Source organism: Bradysia coprophila, unplaced genomic scaffold (genome assembly GCF_014529535.1).
Source record: "Bradysia coprophila strain Holo2 unplaced genomic scaffold, BU_Bcop_v1 contig_235, whole genome shotgun sequence".
NCBI classification, from domain to species: Eukaryota; Metazoa; Arthropoda; class Insecta; order Diptera; family Sciaridae; genus Bradysia; species Bradysia coprophila.
In genome coordinates this window covers 72448-88883 of record NW_023503496.1, presented here as the reverse complement: position 1 = coordinate 88883, position 16436 = coordinate 72448, and the positions used below count along the sequence as shown (strand labels likewise).

The 16436-nt window shown below is 38.1% G+C and overlaps 2 protein-coding genes across 3 annotated transcripts in view; both read right to left on the bottom strand.

Moving 5' to 3' along the window:
- Positions 1 to 1226, bottom strand: part of LOC119077315 (fasciclin-2-like) — a 385563-nt gene extending 384337 nt beyond the window's left edge. For both annotated transcript variants that reach the window (XM_037184485.1, XM_037184484.1), the window contains exon 1: positions 1 to 1226. In XM_037184485.1, coding sequence (XP_037040380.1) covers positions 1 to 1187 — 1187 coding nt within the window. In that variant the 5' untranslated portion in view covers positions 1188 to 1226.
- A 6705-nt stretch (positions 1227 to 7931) lies between these two features.
- Positions 7932 to 14595, bottom strand: LOC119077335. The gene is made up of 6 exons (XM_037184519.1): positions 14302 to 14595; positions 13724 to 14235; positions 8512 to 8611; positions 8363 to 8452; positions 8155 to 8310; positions 7932 to 8093 (listed from the first exon to the last, which is right to left on the bottom strand). The coding sequence occupies exons 1-6, from the start codon at positions 14593 to 14595 to the stop codon at positions 8040 to 8042; spliced, it is 1206 nt and encodes a 401-aa protein (XP_037040414.1). The 3' UTR covers positions 7932 to 8039.
- Positions 14596 to 16436: the final 1841 nt, after the last annotated feature.

Sequence of the window (16436 nt, the reverse complement as noted above, 5' to 3'; positions counted from 1 at the left end):
CTAAAATTATATTTGGTGTTCGCTTTCAAACCTTGAACCATAACCGTTGTTACTGGTCCCACTACCCTGGTGACATTAACCGAATCTATCCAATCCAATTCTGCGTCTTCCTTGTATTGATATTTGTAAAATTCAGCCGGGGTTCCCGTCGGTGAAGCCGTTATTTCGAAAGCAATCCAATCGATCGACCACCGTCGAACCATAACGTCAGCCATAACTTCTGGGGACTGAGCTTCTCGCACTTCCATGATGCGTTCAGCTTCACCGTGTTTATTCGAAGCGACACATTTGTAGGTGGTAAAATAACTATCATCGACCGGCTCAACCACCAACATACTTTCCGATCCACTGTTGATGACTTCAAAGAACGGATCAAGGTCACTGATAAGTTTTTCGTTCCAATACCAAGCGATAGTTGCTTCGGGAAGAGCTCTTGCCACACAAGTTACGTTAACGGGACGACGATGAAAGCTGTAAGCGGGCGATGGATTTCCCATGTAATTAAAATCGGGCGGATACTCGATTGTAACGTAAGCAATTTGTTTGGCTGAATCGATCTGATTTTCGGCCAAACATTCATACTCTCCGTAGTACGAGCGCATTGCTCCCGTGAAATTAAGTGTAGCAATTGTTTGTCCCAATTCTTCGTTCGCCACTTGAGCCGGTATAACATCCCTGAAGGGACTACTTTCTGGAGTCGTAAATTTCCAACCATACCAACTAAACGTAACGAAAGGTGCAGGACGTCCCGATGCCTTGCATGTTAGTATACCTTCCGTACCCACGACAATCGAAATGTTCTCGAATTCATCTATATTTGGCGGTACCAACACATTGACTGTAAAGTTTTGTTCGCTCGAACCGAAACTGTTACTAGCTGCGCATGTGTACACTCCACTGTCCGCCTCATCCACACGAATCACTCGCATCGTTCCATTTTCCGCAAAAACTGTAAAGCGATCTGTATTCACGATGTCTTGTTGCTCCTTGGACCATTTGTACTGTACAGGATCTTCAGTTGCTAAGCAATCAATTGCAAAGCTGTCTCCAATCTTAACGTCATGCACCAAATCAACGTTGACAATTTCCGGTTTACCATCTTCAAATTCATGATAGTAGGCCTCTGCTGCTGCGTTGCAAAGAAGGTCTTTGCAACTTACCAATACAATCAATAACTTCAACAACATAACTCAACTGGTGAACAAACAGTGTGACTAACGCAGGCGTTTTTATCGGCGCTTTTTATATTGAGCGGATTCTGCTGTCCATTTATTTCTTTGAATTCTTATCTTGCGTCGTAGAAAATTATCGAAAAACAATTTATTCATTCTCGTTCGTAGTAAAATACAGCACATGATATGGTCGTTGAGAGGCCAATGATGAATTATGCACACACCCACGTTAGGGAAGAGGGAGTGTTCCCCAAATACTAGAACATGCTAGGGGCGTTAGGATGCTGTCTCTTGTTCAACAATCACTTTATTTTCCTCATGTCTAACATTGATCATCTGATTTTCTGCCAGAGGGTGCCCCCAACTCACTTTTCAATCGAATCTTCCTTCGTATTGTCAAACCAACAACACTTCGAGATTTCTTACAACATATTGCACTGGGCTGTGTCCAATCTGCATTCCGATGAGCTGACTACGGCCACATTCTTAGAACATATGTCACTTCTATTATCTGGACCAACCAAATCTTTGTCATCGACTCATCGTTCCTCCGTTCACAGAATCACTTCCGATACTAAAACTGACGTTTCCTTCTCTTTCAAATGACCAGACTAAAATCTGCCTTTTTCCTTATTTCTGTTGTCTTTCTCCCTGCTTTCTTGTAGAGCTTTCTACCGGCAGGGAACAACGTAGTCTTCGGATATTGGAATGGTTTTCTACATCATATTAGCAGTCCCAGCAGCAAAGACATCAAGTGAAAAAAATTTCTCCAGAGTAGGACAAGTCCGAAAAGAAGGAGACGTCAAAAGAAGTTTTCATGAGAATAAACTGAATGGATCCCCGACACGTGCAGGTAAACGCTCATTTCAACTTCGGTCTGCGAATTCTTGCACCGGATGTTCGACGACAAGTTAAGTATCAACGACTTTCTGAAGCGTATACAACTATGATGGCGCATTCAGCGAAAAGGGACTAGTTCTATGGCGTCAATTCAATTCAGCTTTGAAAACATAGATGCAGAGAGTTGATAACAGATGGCGTCCGTTGGGTGGAAGCAACGCCATCTGTTATCATATCTTTGAGATTTGGGGACGACACACGATCTGCTAAAAATAACGTGCTCACCTTTAGGTAGTAGCATCCAAGGAAGTAGGGTAGTAATTTATGAACGGCCCCTTAGCGCAATTCCTATCAGAGTTTATCGGCACTGATAAATTTAACAGCGGTCAGTTAAATTTATCTCGGTAACTTTATAGTAGCATCGACGATAGCCTTTTGCAGCTTAGCGACGTGTTAAATTTATCATCGCTGATAAGCTCTGATAGGAAATGGGCTATTAATTGTTATGATGCTGAGCGACTTCGATGAATTTTAATTTTTATTAAAATTTCTTGTTTTCGAACTTTTATTTCCATTTGCCTGCCACCGCCAATATTGGCTGAATAAAATACGTTTCTCAGCGAATAAAACACTAACAATTATCACCACAATAAAATCATCATCAAATCATAACGAGGGATTCTTTTGAATTTCGTCTGACCGAAATCGCTGCTATTTATTCTGGGACTTTTTTATATGTAATGTTTAGTTAGGCCTTGGTGCTTAGGCCTTAAAACCAGTCTCAGATATTTTTGATCTTCCATACCTGGCTGGTTGTAACCGGCCAAAAGTCGAAAAATGGGGTTTCGTAGTCCGGATTTCATTTCCGTAAGGTGTCGAGGACACGGGCGTTTATGGGCTCGTTGGAAAGCTGAGGTCGAGTACTCCCGGGGCAAAAATTAACTTCAAAAAATTAGATGATAAACGATGTGTATTACTTTAGCACAACTCACCCTCAACTCAAGATCACTAAAATTGAGAATTGGGTTGAGATTGAGATCTTAATCTCATCTCAAGATCAAGTCCAACAATCTGAATAATAAATTTGCCCAAAATTAAATTCAAATCATTAACATTCTTCATACTATCATGGGTGTACTAAATACGTCGAATCGAAACAGGGTTAATCAAATAGAGAGATTCTTTTAAAAAACAGGCTGCCGAAATCGAACGCATTTTCTATTGGACTTTTTTATATGTGCCTAGAAAGGTATTTCACCCTTATAGAAGCCGAAACCATTTTCAAAAAATTCTTCGAAGTTTGCTGGTGAAAGGCTGTCCGAACGACTGTCCGTCAAATGACGACGAAGACAATTGTAGCGATTATGTCCCACACCACGAGGTAACAGACTATGCCAATCAACTTTAACCAACGATGCCATTTTAAAGGTCCTCAATAGTGGTGACTTTATCACTATTTTATTTTACCGGAAACATGCACACATTCAAATAAAAGCATTTCCGCCAAAAAATCGTTTTTTTAAATTAACGGTCAAAATAGTGAAAGAGTTTACTTATATCCTTCCAAATCAATTTTACTTATCAAAAGTGACTAAGATTTGGCGAAGTTATCAGTCCATAAAGTTGAGGAATTTTCCAGGACACTTTTTCTTTGAACATGAATACCGCCGCCATTTTGTTTATTATTTTTTTCAAGAAAACAGTTCTTCCATAATATTTCAACAACAATTCCACTTATCCCAAACATCGATACATCGAGGAACTCAGAAAAAAAATTACCAAAAAAATTCTGCGTTGCAAAGTGGCAGATTAAAGTTCTCGTAGGTTTGTCCATGAGCATCTGCCACTTTGCGACGCAGACTTTTTTGGTAAAATTTTGGTTGTTTCCAGTCAAATTTTTTTTTGGTAAAGCCAGCCAGCTTGTTTGAACTAAAATTGGGTGTAAAATTTAATTTTTGCGTAACGAAGCTGAAAGCGTCAACTCTAGCGATATCATTCATTTTAGAAATTGTACTTCAAAGACTGCGTCACACTTTTCTCGAAGAGATTTTTGTTGGGATATCAGTCGTTTTAGAAGTTTTAGAACACTGCTTTTTATAACAGTTTATAACAGAAATTCGAAAATTTGGCGAAATTTAAAAATTTGACGAAATTCAAAAATTTGTCGAAAATTGAAAATTTGACGAAAATCGAAAATTTGACGAAATTTGACGAAATTCGAAAATTTGACGAAAATCGAAAATTTTACGAAATTCGAAAATTTGACGAAATTCGAAAATTCGACGAAATTTGAAAATTTGACGAAGATCGAAAATTTGACGAAGATCGAAAATTTGACGAAAATCGAAAATTTGCGAAGAAAGTAATTCTCTATATGCCACCATTCAAGAAATATCTCCAAAACCCCAATTGACCCACCCATTTCCAACTTTCGACATTTTTCACATATGCCCCTCTGTTCTACTCGTAAAACTCTGAGACTTTGCCGAAGAAAGTAAGTCTCTATCTTTCATAACCCAAAAAAATATTGGTCCTTTCGAAGAAAGTAATTCTCTATCTGCCACCCTGAGGTTCCTGCAAAATTTCATGGAGATTGGCTGACTAGTTTCCGAGATTGTCCGTCGATAGATAGATAGACAGATAGACAGATAGAAACATACAGAGTAAGTTGAAAGATTTTGATTGTTTGTGAAAAGTCAATTTGGTGTATTTTCTATGAAAAGTGCCAATTTCAAAACGATGTATCTCCGGTAATTTTAAAGCTACATAGTCGAGTGATAGCAAAATGTGCAAACTTGGAAAATCCGGTAAATGCTTTTTTTAAAGTAATTAATGTTTTTTATTTTTAGCATAAAATAGACACCATTCGGAATTATTTCGCACATGGAACCATGTCAAAAATATTTCGTTTTATATTTTTAAATAAATTTTCAAAAATCAAAATTTCATAGAGCGAAAAGAAGTGTTAGGCAACGTTGGCCCCCTAGACCAAACCAGGCCGATCCCAGCTTGGCAACATCGCGACTTGAGTTACTGGTTGATACATCTACGATAATCAACCATAATATCGCTTTTTACATTCAATATGAGCGAAACGGCTTTTTTGGACAACTCGCACTTGACTAAGAAACATACAGAGTAAGTTGAAAGATTTTGATTGTTTGGAAAAAGTCAATTTTGTGTATTTAGTATGGAAAGTGACCAATTTCAAACCGATGTATCTCCGGTAATTTTAAACCTACATAGTCGAGTGATAGCTCGTTTTGTTCGTATTTAAAGAATATTATGAAATAGGTTTTGTGACCAAAGGGTAGAAACTGAAATGTTCGGCTATGCATAGTTAACGCGTCTCAAAAAAGTTCCTTCGTTCTTTTTTTGGGAGTTAGACTGCGTCAAGTCCTCCGCTATCGCTCCGAACATGATTGAGTTCGAAAACTGATATTTTGTTACCCTCGAGACGATAACAGTCGCAAGGTTCCATTACTCTTCACACTCGCGTACAGTGACTATGGACACACGGACACGGATGAATGGAGATAATGAGCGAATGCCATGCGAATGGTGGGACAGAATTGTCCGTTGTTGTTTCAAGTTACGGTACTTTCAGACCAGGGCCTTTTATAAGAGTTTCGCACTGGGGGGATTTCGATTTGGGGGCCCCAATTTTTTCCGTGAAGGGGCCCTATATTTTTATTGTGAAGGGCCTTCTTTGAAAAATTAGACAAGTTTCAAATTTGAGAACTTTAGTGACTAGGGTACTGTCAGGTGCCGCTTAATGTTGCATGTATATTGTGTGTTTTAGCTGCAGAACATACTATGATTTCACAATCTTTTCAATATTTTCTATATTAATTCCTGGAACACTAAGGATGGATCATCTATCCGAAAAAGCTTTATTAAGTTTCCATAGGAGGACATGGACAACTCAGTCAAACTTTCGCGATTGGCGATAATGGCGTTTTCAAAAGAGTTATTGCCAGTTCTTCGGCCCTTACTTGTTTTTTGGCAGTTATTTTACGAGTTACAGGGAGAGAAAAGTGTAATTCGTCATGTTTTCTGTTTTGCCATTTGTTTTGGTTTGTAAATGATTCCACAAAAAATTTATTTAACAAATGAAAATCTAGATTTTTTATTTTATTCATCCTTGTTTTGTGCGCGTGTCTAATCAAAATTCAAAAAATTAAAATCTTCACTTGTTCAACGAACTTTTCTTGGAATCAATCAAAAACCGCAAAACTTTCAAATGAGAAAATATGCTGAATTTCACCTTTGTCTCCCTGTAAGTAGACCCAACGCAATCTTATTTTTACTAGTTACTGGGAGGAGGGTGATCAGAAATCCGAATAGGCATTTATGAGTAGAAACTTAGTTACGTTTCTAACGCTAAATATTTTGGTACTTGACATTTTTATATAACTAAAAGAACTTTCCGTCTGGAATCTAATACCATACTTTTTCGAAATAGATTTTTTATACTAAGGAATTGATAATTGATAATGAGTTAGTGGAACCGGATTTTCTTTGTTTCAAAGTTTTGTTCTTGGAACATTTTGACGGAAACCAGCAGGGATCATTGGTACTGTGAAGATCAAACACTTCTTAATGAATCGGCAATTAGTTTACGCTTACAGAGTAGCTTTTTAGAGAAATCAGAGTTGTGCTATTTGATCCGTGAGTTGCTTTGTCCAATTAACCACACAAGCAACTTCCGTTCAGCTTTTTGGGTTCGCAACGAAAAAATAGAATTGTAAAATTTTCCTAATAATTCCAATAATCCTCGACTTTTTGGGGTTCCGTTAAAATGCTAATAGAACAATGAACACAAAGTCACCATTTCAGCGACAAATCGATTAACTTTTCTTAGTTCTATTATTCCGATTCTATTTTAAAAATCTTCTATGGTCGAGTAGCCAGACTTTAGGTCACTCAATAGACCTTAGATTGGAAACTATCCAATTTTCATAAGCTTTTCCTTTCCTCATTAAAATTTTAGTTACCTTTTTATTTACATTTTGTGAATCTAAACTCTTTAACCATCGAATTTTTAAGGACGAACTGAAGAAGCCACAACAATCACTTAACTAACGTGGAACAAAAAAAGAGAGCCGAATAACATTTACTCAAATTCTCTTAACATACGGACGAAAGTTTTATTGTGATACTTCGCAGTTGACTAATAATGAGCTGCCGCGCAGCGATTTTTTTAAAGAATAACAACTTCTTATAATTTTAGTAACTGACTGTAAGTGAGAGACTGTGGAGTATTTTTTAAAAGTGGGGGGCACTGAGGGGGATTTATAAAAAGTGGGGGGATTCAGGTGGACCTGGGTGGGATTTTTCCCACGCGCTTGTTCCTTATGAAAGGCCCTGTTTCAGACGCAGCTTCACCCAACTCTCGTTAAATGTTTCGTTCATTCATTCATTTGTATGAGACGTGCATGGCATTTCAAACGTCCTTGAATATGATCTATGTGGTGTCGTGATTTGCTCGTGTTTTTTTATAAATCCCATAAATCCGAAAAAAATAGAAGTTTTCGTTTCGAACTGCTCAGTCGTCTTTGTACGTCAGCGATGCCACCACATTTCGCCTCACGCTCCATATAATTGGAAAACGAGCGGTAAATCTCCCAGTTCAGACAGTTCTGGAGACCAATGTCGTAGTGATTCGTTTGGACATTCCAACAATATTGTGTCGCTCGCATTAACGATAACGGCGATCGACGTAACTTCCTACCATATCACAAAACGTTTGGATTTTGTGGACTATTTCTTAAAAGGGGAGGGGAAAAACAAGAAAGTTCTTTTGTTCTACGTTTGAAACATAAAACAGCTAGGGGTGTTGCGCTAAGTTGTGCGGACGAATAATAATGACATAAGTCAATTTAATAAATAATTCATTGCAAAACAAGTCGTGTTGTGTGTCTCAGCAAAAAATTGTGTCCATTCCGAGGTCCATTCGGTGCCACAGTCGCGTGAGAGTTTGCGTTGGTTTTAACCAATTATAAATACTAGACAAATTCCTGTATATCACTCCAAAAAGTGTAGCATGAACATCGTTAAACTGAAAATGTTCTTGATTATCTGGTACAACGAAAACAAAAATTCGAATTACAACAAAACCAGTTAACGCAACTCAACTAACCAGTAGGCAAGTTTCTAAGTTTAACGGATGCAATTTCATGATTAGAATCGGTTTGACTCTTCCAACAATATCCAGGACCAACAGCATGTCCTTTTGATATTTTACATCGTAGATGTACCACTTTGAATTGTTGATTACGTTAACCGTTCTACAAGTCTGCAAAGAAACGAACGAATACAAACGGAAAAGACAAAATTCAGCAGATTACCGTGTTATCAACCAATTGCCCGATATAGCAGACCATAAACAATTCGGTGGCAAAATACGCAAGTGCGCCAATTCCGTTCGTAAAATTAACCTAAAAAACGAAGTGGTTTCAACAGCTAGTTTCTACACAAATGGCTTTAAGATTTATACGGCAAGATAACCGAATAGGCAAGCTGCAGTACCAATAAAGCAGCATACACATTCCACGCTTGCAACGTCAGTAAATAGTTCGTTCATGTACGCATTGTATCTGAAAGTAATTACAAAAATTTCCAGTAACTTGGTCATGGTCGAGACAACCGACCCACGTACAATGTCCGACATGTAAGTGCCAAACCTGTTACAGACGGCTGTCATCTGTTATCGACAACGACAGTAATAATAAACGACAAGCTCTGACTAAAGAGTTCTTATATAGCAAAAAGCAAGTTCAAAACAAACGAGCCATCAGAACAGTCGGAGCGTTTGCTGCGACTGATCCCCGTACAAACCCGTATATCTATTGCGTACGTGACCCTAGTGCGTCTGTCACCCTACTTTGACCGTAAACCTATTGCACCGGTTAATGTAGTTAAAGTAAATTTTTTATGGAATGTGTACATCTTACAAATAGCGCATAGCGCAATTACGAAGCCCCGTACGACGTTTCTTTCAAATGAAACAAAAATTTCAAATCGCCCATCTTCGAACTTAGCCTCACTATTTCGACTATCTTTCAGGGAAAAATTTTTGAAATCGGATTTGATTTACTCAAGATATCGACGTGACGGACAGACGGACTGACAAAATGTTTATTGCGGATTCGTCATCTATGAACATAGGCAAACACTTTGCCCTTACCGTCTGCTTCGAATTCCATCAATTACACACGGCATCGTAATCCTATAAGCCCCTTTGTACTTCGTACGGGGCTAATGAAGTAAAAGATTTCTGAAATAAATCTACGAAAATCTTCGATCAAATGAAGTAACAGATCAGATAGTAAAACTGTTAGTATGCTTGCCGTCTGTGACAGGTTAAATCAACATTCACGACACCTCATGCATGTCAGAGAAATCATTCAGCGATGTATGTAATCTCACTCTACTATCCCGAAAATCACACATCGCTCTTGAGGCATGGGAAATAGTTATTTGTGTACCTGTTTTGGACGATTGATTCGACAGTTGCACACCGAATGATTTTTCATGAAAACGACCGAAAACCAGAAAAAACCTGATGAATTGCTTTCATTTTTGTGCCCCAAAGCATGAAATTGTATTTACTTTACTAGTGAGGGAATGTGACCCTTTCCCTCGCTCGTAAAGTAAAACGCCACCCTTTAATATATAATTGAAATAATTTGATATCTCGTATCACGTAGTTATGTTTTGTATTTCGAAAGTTCATAAATTACTATTTTAGGCTGCGGGCCAAAAATCAGGAAGTTTGTGGGTTGTTTTCGGTCATTTGCATGAAAAATTACATTCAGTTTACAACTCGCGAAATTCACAATTCGGTCGCAATAGATGATTGTCAAGTGCATTTGATATTATGCATTTAACTGTCATTTTCATAAAGCGAACCTCTAAAATAAAATTTCATTTAAATTTTTCAAAGTTTGAGGTTAGCTTTGTGAAAATGACAAATAATTTTGCATGCTACATGCGTCGAAAACCGTACTTTTCATGTTTCAAGCACTTCTTTCGAGGCCCTCACTCAGCACGTAAAATCCATTACATAACTCGGGATAAAAAAGAAAAGTCTCGTTTTCGTGTGTTTATTGACCTCGGCTTCGCCTTTTCTTTTTATCCCCAGTTATGTAAAATACTATTTCATATCAAATGCAAAGTATTTAAACATAATGCAAATCCACAAAAACTCACGGAACCCTACTTTAGGGTGAATATAATTTTTACCATGTTGGCCACTAGTTAATTCCACTTTGTTAGGTTGCATCCTTACACTCAACACAAAAAATTGTATGCAGAACAACACATTTCTACCAACATTAAAACGCCAAACGATACGCAAGCAACATAACAGTTCTTATATTCACTGGGGTTCCGCAAAATTTGTGATCCGCTGAGCATTTGCATTACCTACCAGTATGTTTATATACTTTGATCAAATGCACATAACAATGATCTATTAAAAATCTTTCTCACGCAAGTCTTTCTAACGCAGCGTCATTTTCATACAAAGAAGCGTTGAAATGTATTTTTCGGATCAATTTTTCATCAACTCGTTCATAACATTCGAATTTTAGGCACACCTACGTCGTGAATTCCACAAAATAATCGTCCAAACACAAATAGCTATTGTTTACCAAGGGGATAAATCACTGTTTCGAACAGATTGAATGAGTTACAATTTGAAATAAAATTCTACGTAACTTTTTATTCCCAAAAATTAAACAAACGACAAAAATCCCAAGGCTGTAAACTTCACCACATCATCAAGGCGACGAGAATCATCACAGGAGGTGAATTTTTGTATGAAATCGGTCATCAACTGTGGTGTATCTGCGTGACCTTCCCAAAGTTTACAGCCTTGGATTATATGGCGGTATGGGTCTGTTTTAAATGATATTTTGTATTTTTCCAACAAATCCACACTTTTCATTTTGAATTTCGACCGCACTTACGGCTTGAATTATGAATGAAAATTCGAGTTGAAATTACGCATCTGTCACATTTACATTGCTCTCAGAATGGCCAGTTACGGTCAAAAAGTTGTATCAAGCCCAATTCAGAGTCGTCCGTTTAGTTCATCCGTGTACTTGACAGATGTGTTCAAACGGATGAACATTTGTTGTAAACGGATGAATTCACGCCGTAAGTGCGCCTAAAATTTGAATTTGAAGTGAACGATTCGATGAAAAAGTGAACCAAAAAATACATTTCAACGCTTCCCTGTATGAAAATGACGCTACGTTAAAAAGACCTCCGCACTTTCCATTTTGAATTTCGACCGCACTTACGGCGTGAATTTTTCTTTTAAACGGATGATTTTTTTTAGACTGAAAGCACCTTAACAATAGATTCAGGAATTTGTTTATGTATTGTCCGTTGACATGTAGATCGCCACCGGTTTCTGGACTTTGATTTTGGTTTTTCACACGTTTCCACACTTTTTTGACACTTTCAAGATATTTCAATTGGGAGGCTACGCTGATCGCTTGGTGAAAAAGGACTTCACCAAGCACAAATTAAAAGTCATATTTGACAATGCAATGTGGGCAACATAGAGAAACTTAATTTCAAAACCCACCGAAACCCCGTGCTTCCATCTTCATAAAAAACACATACCGAACGAGCCAATCTTAATCTATTGAGTCCTCAAAAAATAATTAAAAAGGAGAAATTGAATACACTGGGAGTGTATTTCAATTCACGCCGTAAGTGCGGTCGAAATTCAAAATCTTTCTCACGCAAGTCCTTCTAACGCACCGTCATTTCCATACAAGGAAGCGTTGAAATGTACGTTTCGGTTCACTTTTTCATCGAATCGTTCACATAAAATTCAAATTTTAAGGCCCGTCATTGGGAAATGACAGGACAGTTTCCCGAAAATGTATGGAAAATTTTATCACAAAAATTCACCGAAAAAATTCAAAGAAACTCACCTCTAATGCTTTCTATTGTATTCGGGCATAGTCTCTTTGGGTCGCCAAGGCATATTTGAACACTAAAACACTTTTTACTCGATGCAAAAACAAAAAGTTTTTTTTTGTTTTGTCGCGACAAAAACACAGAAAATATTTCGACACAACTGTGACACTCCGCTATTATAAGTACTAGAATGAATGTTTGCTGTGTTCACTTCGGCGGTAAAATATTTTCATTTGAAAAAGTGTCGGACATTTTATAAAAACCATCAAACAGTTGATAAAAGGTAGCGTATACATTAAATAATGTTCGCCGATCGTTTTTCAAAGCTTTACAAGAGCTAAGCGGACATTCTTTCAACGATGGGAGAGCATTTATTAAAAATTTAGCTTCTACGAAGACTGCGCTGAGCGTAAATAAATGTTCGTTCCTCTTTAGTAAGCTTAGAAGACTTCGCGAAGTCTAATTATGCAACCTCTTTGAATAAAAATATCGGCTGAGTTCTAATAATTCTTCGCTGAGCTCTAATAATTCCCCGCTGAGCTTTAACAAACCTCCGCTGAGCTCTAATAATTCTCCGCTAGGCTTCAGGAAGTGTCCGTTAGGCCTAAGCAAGTTGCAGGAAGGCTTAATGGAGCGAATCGGACACTCAGCGGAGATCTGCCAAAGCTAAGTGGAGTCTTGTTTAATCATAGCAACAATCATTAGGTATCCGCTGATGCTTATTGAGTGTTCGCTTAGCTTCATTGCCTTACTACAACGTGCTAAGGCCTAGCGGAGAATTATTAGAGCTCATTAGAGGTTTGTCAAAGCTCAGTGGAGAATTATCAGAGCTCAGAGGAGGTTTGTTAAGGCTCAGCGGAGAATTATTCGACCTAAGCCGTATTTTCAAAGAGTTGGCATAATTAGATCCAGCGAAATCTTGTTAGCTTACTAAAGAAGTAGCGGAGTGTCACAGTTGTGTCGAAATATTTTCTGTCTTTTTGTCGCGACAAAACAAAAAAAAACTTTTGGTTTTTGCATCGAGTAAAAAGTGTTTAGTGTTCAAATATGCCTTGGCGACCTAAAGAGACTATGCCCGAATTCAATGGAAAGCATAAGAGGTGAGTTTCTTTGAATTTTTTCGGTGAATTTTTGTGACAAAATTTTCCATACATTTTCGGGAAACTGTCCTGTCATTTCCCAATGACGGGCCTTAAGCACACTTACACGGCGTGAATTTACTTTCGTCACCAATGTCAGAAATCGACATTTTCTTTTCTTAGTTACAGGTGGTGTGAGTTTAGACTTATTCGAATTTTGGGTGATGTACCACTGGAGTTATGATAGAATTATATTTTAAGTTTCATTGGTGAGAACTGTAGATCCCCGCAGCTCCCAGATAATATGATTGAATCAGTAATTTACAGTGAACGACATCTCAAGTGTCTCACTGTCATTTTTTTCAGAGAATGTCATTGTGAATTTGCAATGACACAATAAAATTCTCAGAAAAATTTGACAGTGAGACATTTGAGATGTCGTTCACTGTATGTTCGATCTATTCTTAAATTGATGATCAAACGTCAAAGTTTGTATGACACTTACTGTACGTTTTCAATGTACATAGTGTGCGGATAAGTAAACCATTGGTCTTTTTATCGTTTTTGGGCGATGAAAACTTAGTACGTTTTTTGGGTGTAATGACGAAAACAGCCCCATTTCGCAACTTGATGCATAAACAACTATTATACCACTGACTGACCATAACCCTTAAGTTCATGTTTACATACCTTGCTAGGTCCATTAACTCTCTGATTATATTTCTAAACGCCAGTTGGCGTTTGGAGTCGTTAACCTTCATCTCAGACATTGCGTCAAACATTTTAAAATCGTCCTCGATCAGTGAGACCAGTTCATCATACACGTCCACATACACTATGAATAGGCAATTCATCGCATACGTACCAAAAACGTGGAAGACTGCAAGGCCGATGTTTAAGGCTGTTGCAATTAAATACCCTCTGAGCTGTTCGTCATTCACAAATGGTATTACCAATGGAGAAACTGTGGTCAGATTTCCATTAACTAGAAAATCGTAACATGGCCAAAACGAATATAGACCGGCTCCTGCCATTGTGCCGACCATGACACAGTTAAAGTGATAGAAAATTCTTTTGCCACTGTTCGCTAGGATCCACTCTCTGTTTCCCGTCACATTAACTTCGTACACTTTGAGTATGAAATCGAGCAGCGACATGAACTTTTTGTGGTTGAGAATGAAAATTATAAATTTGACTGTGTGCTACGAGAGTAGAAAGAAATATTTGAATCCAAATAGATTTTGAATTGGATTCTTTATGTTATATACTATTGTGTGTACGGTGGTGCCGCCCAGCACAACAACATCCTCCAAGGACGGGAAGTCCAAGTAAATTGTGTAAACGATTAGAAACCAGACGAACCATTTCATAAACACATTAAACGCTGTTCTGAGACTGAACTTCCATTCGTTTGTTAGTTCGAGTCCCAATGGAAACGCGACTTTATGTACGAACTCCAAAATTACGGCCATGTGTTCGCTGGCCGTCTTACGTTTGACTACTCTGTCGGTTTTTCCCCACTTTTGTTTTACTTTAGAGACAAGTCGCTGCAGAAATTCCATATTTCTCTCGTATTTGTGTTAAAGTGTTCAATATCAAACTCTTCCGCAACGTTCCGAACTGTAGTAACATACGAATATTACTAAGGGCAAATGAATCGACAAAAGCAATACTCTGCTTGTTTCATAAACATTCTGACGTGTTTCTGCTTCTCGACTATCATAGTCAACAATAGGAAAGTAGTAACGCGCCTCATACGAAGCACTGCGGGTGTATTGGATTCGGACATTGTTGGTAACACAAATAATTCGAAGCAGGCGGTAATGGCAGAGCATTTTTATCGAGAGGGAACAACAAGAGCGAGAGATGGACAGGCTTCATTGGCCATTGGAGCGACTAAATGGAAATATGAGTGAATAATGGGAAAATATGAGCGAATGAAGGGAGATAATGAGCGAATGGTGGGACAGAATTGTCCGTTGTTGTTTCCCCCTCGATTTTTATCAAGGCGTTATCCACTGGTCAAAATAGATCATCTTCAAGTTACGGTACTTTCAGACATAACCTCACCCAAGTCTCGTTAATTGTTTCATTCATTCATTCATTTACAACGTGCATGCCATTTCGAACGTCCTTGAATATGATCTACGTGGTGTCTTAATTTGCTCGTATCTTCACCGGACATATGCTATCTTATGTGGCATTTCCTTCGAACGTTCGAACCTGTGTCACCCCTCAACATTTATAAATCCGCGAAAAATAAAAGTTTTCGTTTAGTGGAGAAAAACAGCTAATCACACCACGCACACATGAGAAACGTTGTGTTTGCCCCGGGGAAAAATGGGAAATTCCAACTCGAGCGATTCGCAGACCCGTATTTTGAGTGCAACACATTTGGTACCCATTTCTGATGTTAAACACTTTAGCCATGTGAGATCTAATAGGAGATCTACCCACGCAATGCGGCAACTGATAGAAATCGGCTTCGCCTCAGATCGGTAAACGTAATACAAGAAGTCATTTACATCATTTGTCGCATTGCCAATTACAGTGCATTACTTACCAATGGAACGAATGCAGCAAATTGGCACTTCTTGTGTGAAATTTACCGATCGAGGCGTAGCCGAGGATGACATTTTTTTTTGTATAGTGGACTTGCGTCACGATCGATTACTAACAAGCGGGCACGATGAACATAACCTTTATGGACAAGTAGATATTGCGGACACCATTCGTACGGGTCCATCCCTTTCGTTTTCCATATTTTTTTTTTATTTCAATTTAAATATCGTTCGACTAAAATCGTGTGAAAAGTTTCACTTGAGTTGACCCTCATGATGCATATATGTTGGTGATATTTGTTGTTTGATAGAAAAATGGAGAGTTCAAGAGCATGGGAGAATGGATGTAATGTTACCGACAGTTTAGAAACGAACTCTTCACTAAATAATTGATAAGGTTTCTATCGTCGTGGCGGGACATCAGCTATTGTTTTGGAATTTTGTTAATACTAAATTGCGCGATTTATTGATTGTATGCACTATTTATGGGTGGTGAAGTGATGGGTTGATTAAATAAACCATGGAAACATATTTGGTTTTAACATTTTTTTTTTTTGTAAACTAAAGACATAAGAAGGCAGAGAATGCGTCCCAAAAACTGATATCAAATGTTTTGGAAGTTTATTTTTTACATTACTAGGGTCAACTTTTCCTCTTTTGAGTTTTTTTTTGCGGATATCAGTTGTTTTCGAGAGAGAAACAACAACGGAAAATCCTGTCCCACCATTCGCATTCAAATGCTATTCGCTCGTAATCTCCATCCATTCGCTCATAGTATCCCGTCGTTCACTCCATACATTCGCTTATGCTGAAAACAAACGAGACATTGAAAACGTGTTTTG

Excerpts from the sequence above, each read along its gene's own strand:
- LOC119077335 (XM_037184519.1), bottom strand. The coding sequence starts at position 14,595 with ATGGAATTTCTGCAGCGACTTGTCTCTAAAGTAAAACAAAAGTGGGGA. Across the intron at positions 8,311-8,362 it reads GGCAATTGGTTGATAACACG|ACTTGTAGAACGGTTAACGT; the intron begins GTAATCTGCTGA and ends GTTTCTTTGCAG. Across the intron at positions 8,094-8,154 it reads ACTTAGAAACTTGCCTACTG|ATAATCAAGAACATTTTCAG; the intron begins GTTAGTTGAGTT and ends TCGTTGTACCAG.